This window comes from Chiloscyllium plagiosum, chromosome 15 (assembly GCF_004010195.1).
Source record: "Chiloscyllium plagiosum isolate BGI_BamShark_2017 chromosome 15, ASM401019v2, whole genome shotgun sequence".
NCBI classification, from domain to species: Eukaryota; Metazoa; Chordata; class Chondrichthyes; order Orectolobiformes; family Hemiscylliidae; genus Chiloscyllium; species Chiloscyllium plagiosum.
Genome location: NC_057724.1, coordinates 57,111,879 through 57,133,295, shown reverse-complemented (window position 1 = coordinate 57,133,295; position 21,417 = coordinate 57,111,879). Strand labels below are relative to the sequence as shown.

The window sequence follows — 21,417 nt, the reverse complement described above, 5'->3', positions numbered from 1 at the left end:
GGTAGATAGGATAGTGAAGAAGGTGTTTGGTATGCTTTCCTTTATTGGTCAGAGTATTGAGTACAGGAGTTAGGAGGTCATGTTGCGGCTGTACAGGACATTGGTTAGGCCACTGTTGGAATATTGCGTGCAATTCTGGTCTCCTTCCTATCGGAAAGATGTTGTGAAACTTGAAAGGGTTCAGAAAAGATTTACAAGGACGTTGCCAGGGTTGGAGGATCTGAGCTACAGGGAGAGGCTGAACAGGCTGTGTCTGTTTTCCCTGGAGCGTCGGAGGCTGAGGAGTGACCTTATCGAGGTTTACAAAATTATGAGGGGCATGGATAGGATACATAGACAAAGTGTTTTCCCTGGGGTTGGGGAGTCCAGAACTAGAGGACATAGCTTTAGGGTGACAGGGGAAAAATATAAAAGAGACCTAAGGGGCAACTTTTTCACGCAGAGGGTGGTATGTGTATGGAGTGAGCTGCCAGAGGATGTGGTGGAGGCTGGTACAATTGCAACATTTAAGAGGCATTTGGATGGGTATATGAATAGAAAGGGTTTGGAGAGATATGGGCCGGGTGCTGGCTGGTGGGACTAGATTGAGTTGGGATATCTGGTCAGCATGGACAGGTTGGACCAAAGGATCTGTTTCCATGCTGTACATCTCTATGACTCTATGACTCTATAGGCCTTCACAGAGTTCCAGGGAGGTGGAGGAGAGGATTGGCAAAATTATTCTGAGTAGCAGTGAAAAGAACAGGGTGGTCATTATGGGGGACTTTAACTTCCCCAACATTGACTGGAAATGCTGCAACTTTAGTACATCAGAAGAATCAGGTTTTTGTCCAATGTGTACAGGAGGGTTTTCTGGCACAGTGTGTCGAAGGGCCAACAAAAGGGGAGGCCGCGCTGGATCTGGTGCTTGGGTAATGAAGCAGGCTAGGTGTTTGATTTAGTTGTAGGTGAGCACTTTGGAGACAGTGACCATAATTCAGTACATGCCACAGGGCAAGAGTTATTGATGGGGCAAGGGCAATTATAATGCGATTAGGCAAGACTTAGGAGGCATAGAATGAGGTAGCAAAATGCAGGGGATGTGGACAGTCGAAATGTGGAGCTGGTTTAAAGAATAGGTATTGTGTGTCCTTGATGGGTGTGTCACTGTCAGGCAGGGAGGTAGTGATAAGGTAAGAGAACGGAGATGCAATTACTACAGAAATTGCATCTCTTGTTAAGAAGAAGGAGGCATATGTTGATGAGGCAAGATGGTTCAGATGAGGCGATGGAGAGTTACAGATTAGCTATGAAGGATTTAAAGAGAGAGTTAAGAAGAGCAAAGAGAGGACACGAGCAGTCTTTAGCAGGTAGAACAAAGGAGAACCCTAAAACTTTCTATAGGGAGGTGAGGAAGAAAAGGATGACCAGAGTAAGAATAGGGACGGTCAAAGACAGAAGTGGGAAATTGTGTGTAGACCCTGTGGAGTTCAGAGAGGTGCTAAACAAATATTTCTCATTGGTTTTCACTCAGAAGAAGAATAAGATATGAAATATTAGGCTAGAAAGGATCGAGGTTAGTAAGGAAGAGGTGTTATCAATTCTAGAAGGAGTGAAAGTAGACAAGTCCCCTGGGCCAGATGGGATTTATCTGAGGATTCTCTGGGAAGCTAGGGAGGAACCTCTGGCTTTGGTATTTGAGTCGTCATTGTTTACAGGTTTAGTACCAGAGGACTGGAGGATTGCAAATGTTGTGACCTTGTTCAAGAAGGGCAGTAGAGATGACCCAGATAATCATAGACCAGTGAGCCTTACGTCTGTTGTAGGATAAGTTTTGGATAGGATAAATAAGAGATAGGATTTATAATCATCTAGCAAGCAACAATTTGATTTCAGATAATCAATATGGTTTCGTCAAGGGCATGTCATGTCTCACAAACCTCACTGAGTTTTTTGAGAAGGTGACTAAGCATGTGGATGAGGGTAGGGCAGTCGACGTGGTGTGCATGAACTTCAGTAAAGCCTTTGATAAGATTCCACATGGTAGGCTGTTGGAAAAAATTTGGAGGCATGGGATTGAGGGTGATTTAGCAGTTTGGATTAGAAACTGGCTTTCTGTAAGAAGGCAGTGAGTGGTGGTTGATGGAAAATATTCAGCCTGGAGTCCAGTTACGAGTGGTGTGACACAAGGATCCGTTTTGGGACCACTGCTGTTTGTCATTTTTATACATGACTTAGATGCAGGCATAGCTGGATGAGTTAGTAAGTTTGCAGATGACACTAAAGTCAGTGGAGTAGTGGACAGTGTGGAAGAATGTTGCAGGGAAACTTGGAAAAACTGCAGAATTGGGCTGAGAGGTGGCAAATGGAGTTCAATGCAGCTAAATGTGAGGTGATGCACTTTGGGCAGAATAACAGGAAGGCAGAGTACTGGGTCAATGGAAGGATTCTTGTAGTGTGGGTGTGCAGAGTGACCTTGGAGTTCATGTACATAGAACCCTGAGAGTTGCCACCCAGATGGATAGTGTTGTTAAGAAAGCATATGGTGTGTTAGGTTTTATTGGTAAAGGGATTCAGTTCTGGAGTCATAATGTAATGCTGCGACTATACAAAACATTAGTGCAGCCGCACTTGGAATATTGTGTACAGTTCTGGTCACCCCATTACAGGAAGGATGTGAAAGCATTGGAAAAGGTGCAGAGGAGATTTACCAGGATGTTGCCTGGTCTGGAGGGAAGGTCTATAGAGACATACAAGATGATCAGAGGATTAGATAGGGTAGACAATGAAAGTCCTTTTCCAAGGATGATGATGTCAGCTTGTACGAGGGGGCATAACTACAAATTGAAGGATGATAGATTTAAGACAGATATCAGAGGCAGGTTCTTTACGCAGAGAGTGGTAAGGGCGTGGAATGCCCTACCTGCCAATGTAGTTAACTCAACTACATCAGGGAGATTTAAACAATCCTTGGATAAGCACATGGATGATGATGGGATAGTACAGCGAGATGAGCTTAGAGTAGTTCACAGATTGGCGCAATATCGAGGGCCGAAAGGCCTGTTCTGCGCTGTATTGTTCTATGTACTATGTTTTTTAAACAGGACCCTGATTTTATGGACTGAAATAAAAATAAAGTGTCAAATGCATCAAATTAACAAGACCATAAGAAACTTTGGATGATATGTGATTGCTTGATTAAATATACAAAGGCTGTTGTCCAAGATGGACTGCTGTACCATTAATTTTGTGTAAGTGACATTTCATCATTTGGATAACCATTGACATGAATTGAATAGTGTGATGTTTCTGTATTTATGCAGCAGGTCAGATGTAGACTTTTTATTCATTTCTGGGATGTAGGCCTTGCTGACTGGCTAGCATTTATTGGCCATCCCAAAGTTGCCCTTCAGAAGATGGTGGTGAACTGCCTTCTTGAACCACTGTAGGTTGACCGACAATGCTGTTAGGGAGGGAATTCCAGGATTTTGACTCAGCAATAGTGAAAGATTAGATTAGATTACTTACTGTGTGGAAACAGGCTCTTCGGCCCAACAAGTCCACACTGACCCTCCGAAGAGCAACTCACCCAGACTCATTCCCCTTCACCTAACACTACAGGCAATTTAGCACGGCCAATTCACCTAACCTGTACATCTTTGGACTGTGGGAGGGAACCGGAGCACCCGGAGGAAACCCACGCAGACACGGGGAGAATGTGCAAACTCCACACAGACAGTTGCCCGAGGCGGGAATTGAACCCAGGTCCATGGCACTGTGAGGCAGCAGTGCTAACCACTGTGCCACCATGCCACCCAAGAACGGCGATATATTTCCAAGTCAGGATGGTGGGTGGGTTGGAGGGGAACTTGCAGGTGGTGTGTTCCCTTGTCCTTCGAGGTGGATAGTGGTCATGGGTTTCAAGGTGCTATCTGAGGATCTTTGGTGAATTTCTGAAGTGTATTTTGTTGATTGTACACACCATTGCTCCTGAATGTCAGTGAGGGATGGAGTAGATGCTTGTGGATGGAGTGCCAATCAGCGGGCTGCTATGTCCTGATGGCATTAAGCTTCTTGAGTGTTTTTGGAGCTGCACCCATCTAGGCAAGTGGGGAGTATTCCATAAACTCCTGACTTGTGCCTAATAGAGTGAAAGACAAGCGTTAGGGAGTCAGCAAGTGTGTTACTCTAGGCTACAGTGAGGACTGCAGATGCTTGAGATTAGAGTCGAGAGTATGGTCCTGGAAAAGCACAGCAGGTCAGGCAGCATCCGTGGAGTAGGAGAGTCAACGTTTTGGGTGAATACCCTTCATCAGGAATCAGTGAGTTACTCTCCACTGTATTCTACCCTCTGACCTGTCCTCATAGTCAATGTGTTTATATGGGGGTCCATTTGAGTTTTTGGTGAATGGTAACCCCAAGGATGTGAGAATGGAGAATTAAATGATGGAAATACCATTGAATGTCAAGGGGCAGTAGTTAGATTGTTTCTAATTGGTGATGGTCATAGCCTGGTATTTGTGTAGAGTGAATGTTACTTCCACTTGTCAGTCCAAACCTGAATATTGTCCCAATCATGGACTGCTTCAGTATCTGAGGAGTCGTGAGTGGTGTTGAACATTATGCAATCATAGGCGAACAACCCCACTTCTGACATTATGATGGAGGGAAGGTCATTGATGATGCAGCTGAAGATGGTTAGCCCTATGCCATTAACCTGGGAAACTCTTGCAGAAATGTCCTGGAGCTGAGATGACTGACCTCCAATAACCGCAAACATCTTCCTGTGTGTCAGGTATGACTCCAAACTGCGGAGAATTTGGCCCCTAATAACCCATTGATTCCAGTTTTGCTAGAGCTCTTTGATGCCACACTTGTTTGAATGCATTCTTGATGACAAGAGCTGTCAGTCTAATCTCACCTCTGGCATTCAACTCTTCTGTCCAGGTTGGAACCAAGGCCATAATGAAGTTAGGAGCTGAGTGGCCCTGGTAGAACCAAAACTAGATTCAAAACAGATGGTTCTGCTTTGTAATTTCAAGCATAAGTACCATTTAACATTGTAATAAGTGGTAATTATTATCAATCAACACCACTGGCATGAAAATTAATTGAACTAGAGGCGATGGGAGATGGTTAAAGCGGGAATGGTAACATTGGAGGAGAGACATCCATGTTGACGTTCTCCCTCTCTTACTCATTTTCAATTGCAGCCTGTTACTTCTTTCAAGTTGGAAGGCTTCAAGAGCCTTTTTGGCATTCTTAATTTGGACGGCCAACATCCCCCTTGGCCATTAATCATTATTCCTCCCCAGAGGCTAGTCAGGATTGCAGAAATAATCTCGACCCTGGGTTTCCACCCTGGATGAAAAATCCAAGGTACTTTGTCTCCTTTTAGGGTTGAACAAGATTGCTTCAATAAGCTGAACAATGTTGTGGTGGAATGTAAAATGTCCATGCCATTTCTCACACAAGTAGTTTCTGCTTTCAATTAAACTTGGCTTTCTTACATGGAATCTGGGGATCACCCCTGCCTCTTAATATTTATTTTCTAGTTCCACCATGTGTTCCCAAGGCTGCATGCTTTCGAAATTGTGACTGCGAATTGTGGCTACCTGCATTCTTACTGCAATGTGTGAAAAGCTGCAGCACACATTCCCCTTATGATTACAACAATATGTTACACTCTGAAAGCAATTTGGAAGTTTGGGCTCCAGATATCTGGACATTCGTAGCCACCAGCTGTGGAGCACGAGGCAGAAGGTGAGAGAAAGTGAGGACTGCAGATGCTGGAGAGTCAGAGCCGAAAAGTGTGGCACTGGAAAAGCACAGTAGGTCAGGCAACATCTGAAGAGTAGGAGAGTCGACATTTCAGGCATAAGCCCTTCATCAGGTATGATCATTCCTGATGAAGGGCTTATGCCTGAAACATGAACTCTTCTGCTGTTCTGATGCTACCTGACCTGCTGTGCTTGTGCCAGACTTTTTGACTCTGACAAGGCAGAAAGTGTCAATGAAGACAAGCCCCTCTAAGCTGAACCCATAGTTTGTACAGCTCTGTAACCTGTATATCATGCAACTGTATCTTATTAAGTTCAGCTCCTTACTGCCAATTGGCAGAATGCATCCTTCTTTTAAATTTGCCTGAACATGAAACATTAACCTCTTAGCACATGCCCCTCTGGATGGAATGCATTTCTGTTGTTCTTAGGACTACAGATGATGGTAGTGGACAGGCAGAGGCAGGAGACATGAAAATCAACATACCGAAGTTCATTCGAGGTCACAAGGATTTTCAAAACAGCATAACAAAAAGGGCAAAGTTTATCCTTGAAAATAGTTGATAGAACAATGAGGGAAAGGAACTGTGGAAAGTATAACTAGGAGTCACAGAAGGTAGAGTGGACAACAAACATACTTGCATCATAAATTTGAGATCTGGGCTATTTTATCTCTAAAAACTATTACATTTGACTAGCTGCCCATGAGATTGTGTTGGAAATATTAGAGATCACTTCCAAAGGTGTTGTAAATCCTCAACAAAGAGCCTAAAGGGTCAAAGTAGCGGAAAGCAAATCAAATATTTGGCAACAAACAAATAGTTTTTAAGAGCCTCTAACCAATAAGGTTACATGTGAGATATGTGCATAAGCAGAACATTCTATCCCTTCATATCTTCTCATTAAATTGGAACTCTTTTCTGGAAAATGTGTTCAGTTCTTATCTAAATTGTATGAAAAAACAGTACATTTTCATTTTCATGACAGTGCTGTCATATTCATTTTTGTGATAAGTCTGATTTAAATTATTGCAGCAAACATAACCACAATTTGACCAGCACTTTTCATGAAGATAATGAGGGCCAATGTTTTTCATCTGACTGTAAGTGAGATCAGCACTGGATATCTTCTGATTGTTATTTCTATACGCAGCTAGAAGGTATAAGTCGTCATTCTTGCTGTTGCAAGTCTCTCAAGTCAGCAATGCTGCTTGAATTACCACAACTTTTTATAATTGCAAAGGGGAGAGTTTAAATGGTGCACTGTCCTAGGTGAATGACCTGAACCTCTATTTCCAACTGGATTCAGGTCAGGTCAAATAGACTGCATTTTGATTGAATATTGGCTAATGAAGTTTAGATCAATGGAAATACCAGGCATACCTGAAAATGAGGTGTCAGCCTGTTGAAGCTATCATCCTTAATTTTATTAATTTATGGGACAACGTTTATTGCCTATCCCTAGTTGCCCTTGAGAAGGTGATGGTGATGAGCTGCTTCAGTCCATATAGTGTCAGAACACCCACAATGCTGCTGGAGAGAAAACTTCGTGATTTTGATCCAGGAACAGTTCTAACAGTTAAAATTTGAAGAAATCAGACTTTAAACTTGTGAATAATTTTAAGTAGTGTTGATTGACAATAACTCCCAATATTACATAGCTAAAAGGATATTTATGCTTGAAATGACAAGCCATAACTTTCTCTATTGAGTTTAGTTCTTGGATGAATATTACACATTTGCACCATTCAGTAAAGGACATGGTTAATCAGACAATGAACCATTGTTTTTACAAGTTGAACAGTGATGCTCCGCACCTTTGTCAGTGTGACAGGGTGGCATGGTGGCTAACAGTGCCAGGAACCTGGGTTCGATTCCACCCTTCCACTACTGTCTGTTGGAGTTTGCACGTTCTTCCTGTTTCCATTGGGTACTCTGGTTTCCTCCCATGCTCCAAAGATATGCAAGTTAGGTGGACTGGCCATGCTAAATTACCCATAGTGTTCAGGTATGTGCAGGTTAGGTATGTTAGCCATGGGGAAATGCAGGGGTAACAGGAATAAGGTAGGGGAATGATTCTGGATGGGATGGTCTTCAGAGGGTTGGTGTGGACTGATTGGGCTGAATGGCCTGTCCCTATACTGTAGGGATTGTATGGATAACACCTTTTTGGTTGGGGGGAATCACTAATTAATCTCCTTGTGTAGCTTGTTGAGTAAGCTTGATGACAGGCAATTGCCTGCCAGGTTGCAGTTCATCACCTGAGAATGTTATAAAGTAGATACTGATGAGGACTCTTATGGTGCAGTTCTAGTAATTGAGCCAGGAGACCAGGGTTCAAGTCCAGAGGTGTGTGACAAAATCACTGTACAGATTGATTAGAAATAGCTGATAAAATAAATAAATACACCAGACACCGAATTTCCCATAATGGACTTTGCTTGTAAATACTGGACTGGCTACATTGGTGATCACTGGTGATAGTTAAAAGGAAAAAAAGTCCTGGTGATTTTGGTGGTGGGAAAGTCATTTGCTTGTGCATGATAGTACTTTGGAGTATATAAAACCAAAAATAAAGTAGACCCTCCCAGATGCCAGCAGTTTATGGACTCCCAATCCAGCTGTGTACTTTATAATGCTATGGAATCTGTGAAACATGTTTATGTTGGTTGTAGGCAATTGCACCCCTTTTCAGTTATTTGAAACATTTTTTTATTGTGTATTTGGTTGCACTTCAACCCGACACTCCTGATCTTTGGACAACTGGGACATGGGCAGATCAGATGACTTCCTTGTGAGTCTGCACCTGGGCCTGGCCAAACTGGAAATAAACAGGTCCAGACAGCGGGCTATGGAGGGGGTAAATCTACTGAATGTCTGCCCCTTTTCTGTGGCAATGTTCATGCCTGGATGTCCTTGTAGAGGGAGGAGGCAGTATCCATAAATGCTCTCAATGCCTTTAGAGGGAGGTGTGTACCAAAGGGTATGTAGTGCTTTAGTTTCCCTCCAACTCCATTTTGATTTAGCTCCTTCCCTTTTGCCCTACCCTCACCATCACTTTTGATAGTTTGCAGTGCCCATAATAGGTTTTGCATGTAAACACAGGTGTTTTTACTGGTGGCATTTAATGCTTGAAGAAAAGGTCACAGTGATTTGGTGATGGGAAAGCCGTAACTTAATATACAGTTCATTATTCATCTCCATCAAACTATTTTAAGCTCTCGAGCATTGTTACATATAGTTCGCTATTTTCCCCCCTTAGGCAAAATATTAGCTATTGATCTACAAATTCACATTGTAATGGTTGATCTGCTGCCCTTAAAGATCTTGTCAGCATCATATCTAACATTTTTGCTTTACTCTAGCAGTCAACTCTTTGCCTCATACTGCAGGCAGGAACACTTGAATTTCTGTTTGTTGGTTTAAGAATTTACCAATGGATGTGTTCTGAAGCCTTAAGGAACACCTGAAGTGATGTCCTGGAGCCAATCTGACTGATCTTCAACAACCATAACCATCTTCCTTTGTGGTAGGTGTGAATCCCACCAGCTGTGATTTTCATTGATTCTAGAATCAGAGAACCCTATAGTGCGGAAGTAGGCCATTCGACAATCGAGTCTGCACTGACCCTCTGAATAGCATGCCACCCAGTCCCAGCCCCTTACCCTATCACCGTAACCCTCTATTTCCCATGTCTAATCCACCTAACCTACACATCCATAGTTGCAACAGGGCAATTTAGCACTCTAGTTGTGCGAGGGCCCCTTGATTTCAGATTCGGTAAAATGCAGCCTTGATATTAAAAGCAACAGTCAGCTTACTTCTGAAGTTCAGCTCTTTTGTCCATTCTTGAACAAAGGTTATAATGAGGTCTTGAGGTGAGTGGCCAAACAGAATCGGTGAGCAGATTAGTACGAAGTAAGTTGCTTGATAGCGCTGTTAATGAGCCCTACCATCACTGAATTGCATGTAGTTGTGGGAACAGTAACAGTACTAAGAACAGCTTCATTCTTTCATCGTAAGTGCTAAGATACACATTATTGGTGACCTGGGAACAGAATGTATCTTTAAGTATCCATTACAGGTTGTTTCTGCTTTGGCTTTAAAAATGATACAAAAAAGAATGCATGAGACATTTATATATAATTGTGTGGAGATAAAGATAAATTCAGTTTCCCGTTAATCCATAGACATTAGAAAATAGATGACAAAGGAATAAAATGTTATACAACTGGCTATACTTTATTAGTTTCAAGAAAAATGAACTGTCAGTACATAAATAAAGTACAAATACCTTCAAGGGTAATGTCAACATATTCCGCAGATTTATATGATGAAGAAAGAAATTTTACATAAAACCAAAGTATGCATTATGTGTGACTTGAATATTATTCACACATTGACAGACTAATTGCATCCTAAGAATTAAGATCATGTAAGTAATTTCAATAGTGTTTTATAATACAAATAAATACACATTAGGACCACTCTCCATTCTTTATTGCCTCTGAAGGCACTTTTTTTTCTCTCTCTTCCTTGTAATAAAGAAAGCTAACACAGTGATTTTTCTTTATTCATTTTTCTGTTGTATACATTTTGGTTTTGGGGTGCTCTCAATCATCACCAGAGTCCCACTGCAGTCCAGCTACAGACCAGTTTTCAATGAACTGAATTTTCCCTTCTAACATTATGGTACCTCACCACAGACAACACTATCCCCCCACCTCGCGAGCTTCCCCACTTCAGCAGTGCTCCTTTTCTGGCTTGTTCAGCTGTAAAACCTTAAGCAAGTCTTCCAACTCTGTTTTGCACTCTTGGTCCATACAAAACTGGCTGATTCGAGCTTCTCCCTCTTTAAAAATTTTCCATCGACCTAGAAAATATGTGTTTGAGGAATGAATAACATGCAGTATTTTCCTGCAACATTCAGTGAATATACACTGCAGTCTCAGACAATTACATCTACAATGAATGCCTGAAATTTGCATAACTTTAGCTCTGAGTTGCTAAGCTACAGTCTAAGTTACGGATATTACAAGGCATCAGGAAGAGGGAGGATTATGTGTTCCAGGAGACACAGGCCCATTAAATGAGGCAAAACTTTAGAGGTGGTCAACGGTCTGGAACAGGAGAGGTGATTGGAAGTCAGGCACTATGGGAAACCAGCATGTAGTGATGGTGTAGCCTTAGCCCTGACATTGTTTGAGAAGTACAAGAATTCTGCTACATATGTGGACAAGGAGAAGGACTGCTAGAAGGATAAACAGACTTGCCATGGACCACGATGTAGAACGTCATTCAAGTGGGTGCAATAAAGAGGAATATGATAGTGATGGGGGTATTGTAGTCAGGTTGAATTGATGCAGTTCTTTGCTGATAACAGTCTGTTCTCAGACTCTCAGCCATAGCTAGAAACTTCAAAGATTGTGTGGCCTGTCCAATGCCATGAGATCTCCTTTCAGTTGGAGAGGAGTTTTCAGTGGCAAGAGGAAGATCTAATTGTGACCCAAGCAGAAAGCCAAATATCAATACAATTCATAATGTATTCAGAGAAATTGAGGAGTTAGGATGCAAATTAAATTGGAGAACATCAAGCATAATCTCTGGAGCTGTTCATATTGTGGTTTTCTCTACATTGGGTAAGACAGAATGCAGACTGGGCAATCACTTTGCTGAACACCTGCATTCTATCTGCAAACACCACCCTGAGCTTCCAGTTGCCTGCCACTTCAACACACCATTAAATTCCTGGGTCAACATTTCTGTCTCGAGCCTGTCACACTGCTCCAGCAAGATACAGTGTAAGCTCAAAGAACAATATCTCATTTTCTGCTTGGGGACTCTGCAGCCTTCAGGACTCAACACTGAGTTCAATAAATTTAGGGCGTCAATACCCTATTCCATGTTTGTTTCCTACCGTAGGTCCTGTCATCTCATGCGCTGCTTTCAGCGCAGACAATCTAATTTCACCTACTTTTGGTCTTCATTATCAGCCTTTCTTTCCACGTGGCTTATCAATATCTGTTCCTTTGTCTGCCTAACTGCCTTTCTTTCCCTCTGGGATCTGTCCCCACCTATCACTTACTCCTTTACCATCCTGTCCCACCCTAAGTCTTCATCAAATATATCACCTCCTCCTAGGTACCATTAGTTCTGAAGAAGCATCATTGGATCCAAAACACTAACTCTGTTTTCTCTCCATAGATGCTCCCAACAATTTCTGTGTTTGTTTCATAATCTCTGGATTGTTATCTGAATCATGTGGCAATTGGCATAGAGTCAAACAGTTTGAAGGAAATGAAGGGGCTAAATACTGACAAATCCCTGGACACAAAGGGCTACATGTATGTAAAAGATAGAGCTGCAGTGATAGTGAATCCACTAGCTATGATTTTTCAAAATTCCTAGGTTTGGGAATGTTCTTATCAGATTGGAAGTTGGCAATATTTTATTGATTTATGGGATGTGGGCGTTGCTGACTAAGCCAGAAATTTTTGGCCATTCCTAGTTGCTCATGAGAAGGTCGTGGTGAGTTGCCTTCTTGAACCATGGCAGTCCATTTGCTGTAGATCCACCCATATGTTTTTGAGAGAGGAGTGCCAGTTTGCCACAGCAACACTGAAAGATTCATTTTCAAGAGAGAAGGGAAATAGAGAACTACAGGCCAACTAGCCCTATATCAATTGTTCGGAAAATGCTTGGGAATCTCCTTTCCCCATTTTAAAATATAGTCAACACCTCTATTCTTCCTACCAAAATGTACAGCCTCATGCTTTCTCACATTGTATTCTATCTACTACTTCTTTGCCCACTCTCCAGCCTGTCCAAGTCCTTTGTAGCCTCCCCTTTTTATCAACACTACCTGTCCCTGGAGTGATCTTTGTGTCATCTGCAAACTTAGTAACAATGCCCTCAGTTCTTTTGTCCACATCTAATAAGTTAGATTAAGGAGAACAAATAAGTAGATGTAGTATATCAGGAATTCCAAAAGGCATTCAATAAGATGCTGCAGCATCTTTTAATAGGCAAGGTCAGGATGTATGGAGATGGTTGTACATTAGCATAGATAGAGGATTAGCTATAGACAGTGGGCATAAACAGAGCAGTTTCTAGTTGGCAGGCAGTGCTGGACTTCAGCAATTTACAGTCCACCTTCATTACTTAGATGAAGAGTTGGAGGGAAAGTGATCCCTCCACCACTTTTTTTGAAAGCCAACATAATGGAGTCCAACTTTTTTGTTAATGAATGCAAGAACCTAATATGATTTTCCAGAATTGTTTACAGTCCACAATACACATTCATATATCACACTGTAGAAACAAATGGACAACTCACGAACAGCCATACGGATGACTGTGTTGGGAAATCAAAAAACATAATCCTGTCACAATAGTACCATAGAATTATTATGATTCAGAAGTAGGCCATTTCGTCCATTGTGTCTGTACCTGCTCCCTGAATGAGCATCATGATTTAGTGCCATTCTGCATTTTTTTTGTATTACATTGTTTCTATTCAAATAATCATCCAATACCCTTTTGAATCCCTCAATTGAACCTGCCTCCGCTATACTTGCATGCAACACCTTCAGACCTTACCTGCTCGCTGTATGAAAAAGTATTTCCTCACCTCATATTTCCTCATATAATATTTCCTTATTTGCAACTCACTTTAAATGTATGCTGTCTCATTCTCAGCTGGTTTGAGTGGATACAGATATGCCCTATCCACTCTGACCCCTATTGGTTTTGAAGACTTCTGCCAAATCTCCTCTTACCTTTCTCCTCTCCAAGATAAACAGTCCCAACTTTTCCAATCATTCCTCATAACTCAAATTTGTCATTCTTGAAATTATTCTTGTCAACCTCTTCTGCACTGTCTCCAATGTGTTCATATCTTTGCTGAACTGTACAAAATACATTAGCTGAGGTCTAATTGGTATCTTAAAAAAGTTCAGCTTAAGCTCTTTGCTCTTACACTTAAACTTAGGATACTGTATGCTTTTTCTAATTGCTCTCCATCTAACCTGCTATCTTTAATGACTTATGCCATTATAAACCCAGATCTGGCTCCAGCATGACCTTTATAGTATCTTTTCTTTTAATGTATTTCAATGTTCTTGCTACCAAAATATCTTATCTCACACTTTTACCTATTGAATTTCATCTAAGTGCCTGCTCCTTTTGAATTTTACACTGTTCTCCTCACAGTTTACAATGCTTCCATGTTGTATATCATCCAAAATCTTTGAATTTTGCCCCTGTACACCAAAAGTAAACCATTGGTAAATCAAGGGTCTTAATTCTAATCGCATGGCTAACTCTACTAAGAATGAAAAATATTCATTAACCACTAGTTTCTGTTTCCTATCATTCAGCGAATTTTGCACCAGGTTGCTACCATAACTTTTATTCCATGACTTCTAACTTTGGCACAAATCTGTTGTGTGGCACTGTACCAAATGCATTTTGCATTTTCATGTACATGCTGTCAACAGCATTCCCCCTCATCAACACTCTTTGTTGTCTCTTCAAAAACCCAAGAAAGTTGGTTAAACAAGCTTTCCTTTAAGAAATCCATGATGGTTCTTTTTAATTATTCCACAGTTGTCCATTAATTTTACCCTATATTATTGTTTCTGGAAGATTTTCCACTTCCAAAGTTAGTGGTCTGTAATTTCTAGCCTTACCATTCTGCCCTTTTTTGAATAGCAACACAATGTTTGCAATTCTCCAGTCCTCCAGAACGGGCCCATCTCCCAACACATGATTGTGATAAACATTTCAAAATTATGGCTGTGCCTCCACAATTTTCACACTTCCTTCAATATCCTTGGACATAGCTCATCTGGCCTTGTCAACTTAAGCATCAACAGCTTATCCAAGACCACCTCCTTATCAATTTTGAACCCTTCGGTGACTGAAGTTCTTCCTCTATCACCAAGGCCTGAGTAGCATCCACTTCCTTGGTAAAGACAAATACAAAATATTTATTTAATACCTAAGCCAAGCTTCATGACAACATATTTAAATCCCCATTTGGTCCTTAATCAGTTTTACTCTCCTTTTACCATTATATCTCTGTCTACAAGAAAAGATTTACAAGGATATTGCCAGGCTTGGAGGGTTTTAGTTATAAGGAGAGGCTGAATAGACTGGGGCTGTATACTCTTGAGCATCGGGGGCTGAGGGGTGACCTTATAGAGGTTAATAAAATCATATGGGCATGGATAGGGTAAATAGACAAGGTCTTTTCACCAGAGTGCGGGAATCCAAAACTAGGTTTAAGGTGAGAATGATAAGATTTAAAAGGGATCTAATGGGCAAATCTTTCATGCAGAGGGTGGTGCTTGTATGGAATGAGCTGCCAGTGGAAGTTGTGGAGGCTGATACAATTGCAACATTTAAAAGGCTGGATGGGTATATGAATAGGAAGGGTTTAAAGTGATATGTTGGCAAATGGGACGAGATTTATTTAGGATATCTGGTCGGCATGGACGAGTTGGACTGAAGGGTCTGTTTCCATGCTGTATATCTCTATGATTCTATAGAATACTTTGCCTTTAACATTAGCTGCCAGTCTCTTTTCACAATCCCACTTTGCTTCTCTTGTGTGACACGTGCAGGAAAATAATTTATTTATTCCATTGTTGTTGTGTATTGCAGGCCCTGAGCTGTTATTACTTACTCTGAGTAGTCCGTGTGAGTGGTTTAAAAGATCCAAGGTTAACTTGTTTTTCAAAGTCTCTTCTTGATATTTTTTCCACGTGAAAATGGTGTAGAACACCTGCCATGGAAAACAATGAATGCTATATTAAAGATTCTAACTTCTGAGTTAATATGTAAAACAAATCTACTTTTCAAAATTGCTTTTGATTTATTTTTATAATTTCTAGGGATGTATGTTAGATTTGCGGTCAATCCATCTTGTCCTTGAGCTGACTGGCTTCCTACAGAATCTTAGAGTACAGTAAAAACTCAACTATATTGCTGTTAGATCTTGAGTCACACAAAGGCGAGATTGGGAAGGAATGGCAGATTTCCTTCCTTAAGGACATTCATGAACAGCATGTATTTTCTTACAATAATCAATGGTAGCGTCATGATTCCCATCACTAAGCCCAGCTTTCAATTCCAGATTCTTAACTGAACTCAATTTCTATGAGATGCCAAGGTAGAATTTGGGTACATGACTGAGCCTTTGAATCACAAACCTACTCAAATCCACCATATACTCCGATTCAACTGTGGAACTAGAAATCATTGAGTTCCAGTTATAAAATACATCATTCAACAAATGTAAAGCTCAATTCCTGAGAAACACATGTACATTCTAATGCAAAATTAACTCTTGTGGAACAATGTAAATAAATACTCCATTCTGTAGCAGAGTGCTTTGATTACACATTTGGTGACATGTTTTACAAATCGTTAATGCAGAAGGTGTATAACATAGCTACAACAGCTCTCAATTTGCACTTTGCATTAAAGGCTAATAAAACAGAAGGTAATCTTCTGTTCTATTTCAAGCAAATTGGAAATTGTACAGAATCAAACAGTCTTAACTAAGCCTGATTACAGTGATAAAAATCTATTTTAAGGATACATGTCAAGGTTTGCCACTAACATGACTAATTTAGCAACTTATCCAAAGGGTGGTACAATGTGGAATGATATCTTTATTGCATGTCACCATCTTTCACTACCAAGGTTTAACAAGACTATAAAAGAAAATTTATGTATGTTGAAAGAGTTCGTTTCAAACACTTTTCTTTGCAGAGATGCTGTTCAGGAGGTCATAAAAATAATTTGAGTGCATACTTGTTGGACTAAGAGCATTGCATTACTCTCTCTGGCTGGTACAATCCGCTGGTTCTTATAGTCTGGCTATAATTACAGGAATAAAACAGTTGCATATCACTGCGAGGAATCTTCAGGATTACATATTTTCATACATAGTCTGAACTTAAACTACTAATGTCTTTTTATCTCACAAGTGCAAAATGCCATGTTAAGTTTAACAATTCTCAAGTCAACCTAAAATGGTTTTCAGTGCATTTTGGTGTGAAAGGTGGAAGTATAATTTGGAAGACCATTGCCAATCTGACACTACACTCCGGAGACCTTTACAAGTGGCTGGATACATAAGTCCCGATCATTTCAAACAGGTTCATTTTCACCAGCAGTAGGAAGTGAGCAAGTAGAGAATCACACAAACAAAAACCAGGCTTAGCAAGGCAGGTAAACTCAGCAGAATTTAATGCTGAGTTCAAACAGCGAAAGTTGTCACTATTTCAAGGAATTTAACCAACAGTATGGAAGTCATAAATTTATGGAGTGGTCATGAAACTCTTTGATGCAAGGCTCTAAAGTTATTTAAATCCCTAGATCTTTACAAATTAAAGGGAAATTCAGGCAGAAGCTATGAACCAGATTTTAAAACAATGGCTGTCGGACTATTTCACTTGTCAAACTATCTGGTTACAACTTAATCTTGACCATCTGTTCCTGTGGTTTCATTACAGTTTATTGTTGACAATTCCCAAAACCATTTATTACAGCTGTATTCACTATGAATGCTTAGCTGGAATTCGAAAAACTACAAGAGGTTTCATATCAACAAGAGTTGGCTGAATTCACATTTGGATTAACCGATTAAGGAAGCTAGGTGTAAGTGAGGACTGCAAATGCTGGAGATTAGAGTTGAAATTCCTGATGAAGGGCTTTTGCCCGAAACATCAGTTTTCCTGCTCCTTGGATGCTGCCTGACCTGCTGTGCTTTTCCAGCACCACACCCTCGAGATTAAAGAAGCTGCTGAAGGACTAGCTACCTTTGATGTCATTACTGAAGGGAAGTTTGTTTATTTTTATAACAAACCTAAAACTTGAGAGAACTTCAAATCTTTGAGTAGGTTTTATGACTGAAGGTTTTTTGAAAACAATGTGTATATGACGGAAGGCTTTGTTAAATGTTGAGAGGCAGGTCAAACATCAATATGCTATTCTCATATAGAATAAACTGATTGTTCCCTTTTACATTTGTATTCCTATGAATTGTCTTGATGACAGCAAAATGAAAAACTTTAACATATTATGCTTTTTTTCAGTAATACTCAAATTCAGTATTAACAAATGGCTATATTTGAAAGGTTTTGGCTCTTCAGTATTAGGTATGTAACCATCATATAGTCATATATCAATGTTTATATTCATGAAAAACATTCTTAGATCACTCTTACTGTAGTTCCTCTGCATCTTTTTGTTTTACTACTGGGGCTGGGAGAGGTATATCTTCTACCATCCATTCTCTATTTTCTCTCCTATTATGTATCTTTTCTTTGTTGATGATTCCTCTGATTATCAATCTTTAGTCGATACTTTCAATCTATATTCACCAATTTTCTTCCAAACTCACAATTCCAGTGGTCACAACCTCTAATTTCCCCACAGCAACAATTGAATCACTTCATCTTCCATTCTCTACAATACAATAGCAACATTTTATTCCTTCAATTTTTCAAAGATGCATTTTATTCCAGGAACTGCCAATTTTAATCTTTGATAGTCCCACATTAAACTGCAATGTCTCTTTCATGATCTGGAGCTATCTACAGGAATCTCAGTTCATTTGTTGATATCAGATTTATCTGCTTTGTTAATCAATAACTCTGTATAAAGCTCAAATGATGGCAAGTTGTTTTGGAATTATAAAAAAGGGAAACTTGACAAGAAATGTTCTTGTATACTTGTCACCTGACAATATCTAGCCTCTAATGTATCTTTTCCTGACACAAACTGTCTGATCATTCTTTACTTTTTTAATGATATTATGATCTGTTCACCTCTGAGTATTTCACTGTTATTGAGTAAAGAAATTGAGTTGGATGCCAAACAGGAAGACCATTAGCTGCATGCTATACCAGTCATTGAAAGTAAGCACACAGGTGCAACAGGGAGTGAAGAAGGCAAATGGTATGTTGGCTTTCATAGCAAGAAGATTCAAACGTGGAGCAGGGATATTTTGCTGCAATTCTACAGGGCCTTGGTGAGACCACACTTGGAGTACTATGTACAGTTTTGGTTTCCTTATCGAAGAAAGGGTGTTCTGGCTATGGAGGGAGTGCAATGGAGGTTTACCAGGCTAATACCTGAGATGGCAGCTCTGACCAATGAAGAGTGACTGTTTTGGTTAGGACTATATTCAGAAGAGTGAGGGAGGATCTCACAGAAGTGAAAAAAATTCTAACATGACTAAACAGGGTAAACTCAGGAAGGATGTTCCCATGACTGGGGAATCCAGTACCAGGGCTACTGTCTCAGGGTATGAGGTAAGCCATTTAGGGCTGAGATGAGGAGAAATTTCTTCACTCAGAGTGGTGAGCCTGTGGAATCCTCTGCCATTGAAAGTGATTGAGGTCAAAACATTAAATGGAGGAGAAAAAACATTTTCACGGAGGCGATATATATAGGAATCAAACAATACTGGTCAGAAATGGGAAAAGAGTACGAAGTCAGATGATCGGCCATGATAATACAGAATGGGTGAGCAGGCTCAAAGGGCTGAATGGCCTACTCTTGCTCCTATTTTTCTAAGCTTCTACCTCAATGGAGCCTGACCAACAAATCATTCAAGTTTCCCAAATCCCTTTTAAATTCAGACCTCGTTAACATTTAGCCAACAAAATATTGAGGAAAAATGTGACTTTGTTCCAGATTGTCAGTTTATTTCTTGGAGGAACTGTTAGGTGACAGCAAGTAAGGTTTTTTTTGGAGGACAGCTGGAGTTGCAGATGCTAAAAGGCTCAAGAAATGGCCAGCAGGAAGTTAGCAAATTGTCAAATTCAAGCAACAAACAAACCTTTATATTTTGGTAGTGGATTACAGCGCAGAAACCTGTAAAAAATCCCAACCAGTCCATGCTGGCACTTATGCTCACTCCAAGCTCCTCCTCTCTTCACTCATCCAACTTATCCATTTTCCATCTTCTTATAAGTCCATAGGACCATAAGACACAGGAGTAGATGCAGCCTGTTGAGTCCATTGAGTCTGCTCCACCATTCAATGAGATCATGGGTGATCTGACAATCCTCAATTCCATTTTCCTCCCTTTTGCCTATAACCCTGGATTCCTTACTGATTTAAAAATATGTCTATTTCAGCAGGACTGAATGATTTACTTTTGCTCCTATGGTCTTATAGTTGTATCCCAAGTTTCTGTCTTCTATTAGCCAATTCTCAATCCATGCTAACATACTACCTCTAAAACTATAGGCACTTATCTTAGTAAGTAGACTAATGTATGGTCCCTTACTAAACACCTTCTAAAACTCCAAATATATGACATCCACTGCTACCCCTTTATCTATTCTGCTTGTTAACACCTCAAAGAATTTGAGCAAATTTGTCAGGCATGATTTCCACTTCATGAAACCATGCTGATTTTGCTTGATCATATTATAAAATACTAAATGCTCTATTATTAAATCCTATAAAATAAACGCTAACATTTTCCTAATAATGGACATTAAGCTAACTGATCTAAAATTATCTGTTTTTTTTTTGTCTCCTTCCCTTTTTAAATGAAGGTGTACATCAGCAGATTTCAAGTCCTCTGGGACTCTTTTAGTATCAATGGATCCCTGGAAGATTGCTACCAGAGCATCCACTATCTCTTTAGCTACTTCCTTCAATATCCAAGGATGCATCCCATCAGGTCCAAGGACTGTATCAGTCTTTCACCCCATTCGTTTCCCTGGCACTTTTTCTCCAGTGATAGCTATTGTATTTATTTCCTCCCCTCCTTTTGTCCCTTGAATATTTACTAATTTTGGAATGTTATTAGTGTATTCTAAAGTGACTGCTGATGCAAATTATTCATTTTACTCCTCAGTCATTTCATGGTTCCCCATTATTATTTCCCCACCTTCATCCTCTAAGGGACCTATGTTCACCTTGGCTTCTCTCTTTCTTTTTATATATTTAAAGAAGCTCTTGCCAATTGATTTTACTTGTAAGTTTCTCCTTCTTTATTACTTCTGACCAATTTATCTAGATTCCCCTTAAATTCATTATACCATGAGCTTTAACCACTCTCTGTGGTAGTGACCTCCACATTCTATTTCCTTTTTGGTTTCTTGATGATTATTGTATGTTGATAGCTCCCCTCAGTTTTGCTCTTCCCTTTAAGTGGAAACATTCTTTTTGTGTCTATCCAATTCATATTTTCAAAGACCTCCCTTAAGGTCATCTAGCAGGTTTCTATTTTCAAGGGAAACAGACTCAACCTATTCATTTCTCCCAATAGATATAAGCTCACATTTGTTTACACTTTTGTAAAACTTCATTGGTTTTCCGCTAACAATGCATCCCACCCTGAATCTGGTGTTATCTTCAGATTTAGAAATTGTGCTTTTGATTCCAAAAATTAAGTTATGAATATAAATTGTCACCAACCATGGAACATTGCTTGCTAACCTCTGTTACTTTCGAAGCTCCTTGGATGCTGCCTGAACTGCTGTGCTCTTCCAGCACCACTAATCCAGAATCTGGTTTCCAGCATCTGCAGTCATTGTTTTTACCCCTAAGTACATTTTATGCCTATTTCACTTTTTGTATAATGAAGGTAGCCAAGCTTCTTATTGCCATCCTCTTAAACATTA

The 21,417-nt window shown here is 40.1% G+C and overlaps 1 protein-coding gene across 3 annotated transcripts in view; it reads right to left on the bottom strand.

Moving 5' to 3' along the window:
• Positions 1–9,974: 9,974 nt before the first annotated feature.
• chrdl2 (chordin-like 2) overlaps positions 9,975–21,417 on the bottom strand; it is a 63,175-nt gene continuing 51,732 nt past the window's right edge. For all 3 annotated transcript variants that reach the window (XM_043704965.1, XM_043704964.1, XM_043704963.1), the window contains 2 exons: positions 15,447–15,545; positions 9,975–10,631 (listed from right to left, as the gene is read on the bottom strand). In XM_043704965.1, coding sequence (XP_043560900.1) covers positions 10,501–10,631; positions 15,447–15,545 — 230 coding nt within the window. In that variant the 3' untranslated portion in view covers positions 9,975–10,500. The remainder of the gene's footprint in view (positions 10,632–15,446; positions 15,546–21,417) is intronic.